The sequence below is a fragment of the Sinocyclocheilus grahami genome, unplaced genomic scaffold, assembly GCF_001515645.1.
Source record: "Sinocyclocheilus grahami isolate Dianchi unplaced genomic scaffold, SAMN03320097.WGS_v1.1 scaffold20192.1, whole genome shotgun sequence".
NCBI lineage: Eukaryota > Metazoa > Chordata > Actinopteri > Cypriniformes > Cyprinidae > Sinocyclocheilus > Sinocyclocheilus grahami.
In genome coordinates, this window is record NW_015517920.1 from 1 (window position 1) to 1616 (window position 1616).

At 53.0% G+C, this 1616-nt stretch overlaps 1 protein-coding gene across 1 annotated transcript; it reads right to left on the reverse strand.

Annotated features, from left to right (window-relative positions):
• Positions 1-6: 6 nt before the first annotated feature.
• On the reverse strand, positions 7-1491 carry LOC107579784 (zinc finger and BTB domain-containing protein 39-like; the record flags this gene model as incomplete). The annotated part of the gene is made up of 1 exon (XM_016265579.1): positions 7-1491. A coding segment is annotated over exon 1 (1458 nt), but the record flags the coding sequence as incomplete, so codon positions are not given.
• Positions 1492-1616: the final 125 nt, after the last annotated feature.

Genomic DNA, 1616 nt, shown 5'->3' on the forward strand with positions numbered 1-1616 from the left:
GGATTTAGCACAGATGGTGCACTGCAGTTCCCCTCCTTGTCGTTGGGAGGCTCCGTTCAGTTGGTCTGGATTTTGAGAGGCGCACTTGGCAGCTGACTGACGCCTGTGGTGAATCAGTGCAGATTCAGTCCGAAACTGATGTTCACAAACATCGCAGGAGAAGAGCAAGATGCCCACATGTGTGAGGGCGTGAGCGACAGCAGCAGCTCGGTCTGAGAAAGAGGCGCCACACACCTGACACAAACCCGTTTCCGAGAGGTGCGTCTCAGCATGAGTTCGTATAACAGCGTTTTCCACCGGAAGTAGCATCCCGCAGGATTTGCACGGCTGCGATGACGCCAGCTGCCTGAGAGACGCCCCGTTTTCTCCATTCTCGATGCACATCAAGTCCTCGTCGTCCACTTCCTCCACAATGAAGTGCTCCTCCTCGTCGCTCAGCTCAATGATGTCTTCTGAAAGTCCTCCCCACTGATCGCTGCCCTCCGTCTGCTCTTCCTGTAGTCGGTGCCTCTTCCTAGAATCATCTTCCTCAAAAAAATCTGAATCTTTGATTGGTCCCACAACGGCCCCCAGCTGCAAACTGTCCAAGGGGTCATTAGAGGACGACGAAGGGGCGCAGGTTTCCCCTCCAAGCTGGGCTGAAGAATCAGGGACGGAACATGGTTCCTGAGGCCCAAACGTTGATTTGCTACCATTAACAACAAGCTGGTCCACTGAGTTACTTCCTGCATCTTCTCCTTCATCCTCCTGCTCAGTCTTGAGCTGCAAAGTCAGTCCAGGAAGAGCATCTGTAGAACGGTTCCTGTCCGAAGGACTTGCCTTGTTGGTCAACTGTTGATTGTAACCCAAATGTACCTGCAAGTCTTCATTTTTTGGCGATTGGGTGGCCAAGTGGGAGCGATTCAACCTGCCGTTCCTGCCTTGAGAAACCGGAGATGGAGTTACAGGAGTGGGAGCGGCTGAAGAAGACAACGAGGAGCAGGATGCTGCAGAGGACGAGCAAACAGACGCAGCCGCGGCATTGGCCGACACCAAATCGCTTTCCAAATCCCCTTCGGCAACCGCGTCTCCAGAGCTGGAGTTCTGCAGGTCAGGAAAGGTGGTATGGCAAGCGTTCACCAACTCCCTCACACCAAGCCTTTCCGCCAACTCATACAGCACACCCACATCGATCAAGTCTGTGAAAATCTCACCCGTGTAGATAAAAGTCAAGACCTTCTCGAAATTGGCGGCAGAGACAAAGTCCAGAGAGAAAGTGGTGGGAACAGCACCCTGGTTGCCAGAACCTCTGGAGAAGAGGCTGTTAAAGTGCCTGCAAGAGCATGCCAACACCACACGATGAGCAGGGAAGGAACGGCCTCCGACCTGGAGGACGACGTCGCACAGGAGGCGAGACAGACGGCAGCGGTTGAGCTCTGAGAGGAGACGGCCCGTGTGGCCAGAGCCCTGCAGCCTGATCCGCATGCCTGGCAATTCCGACTAAAGCCAGGGTTTGGACTGAAACACAGAAGTGAATGGAAAAAAGGATGAGATTCAGATAAATTAGAATAACAAGATGCATATTCTGTACTTTTAAATATATATACAGTGGTGTGAAAAAGTGTTGGCCCCCTTCC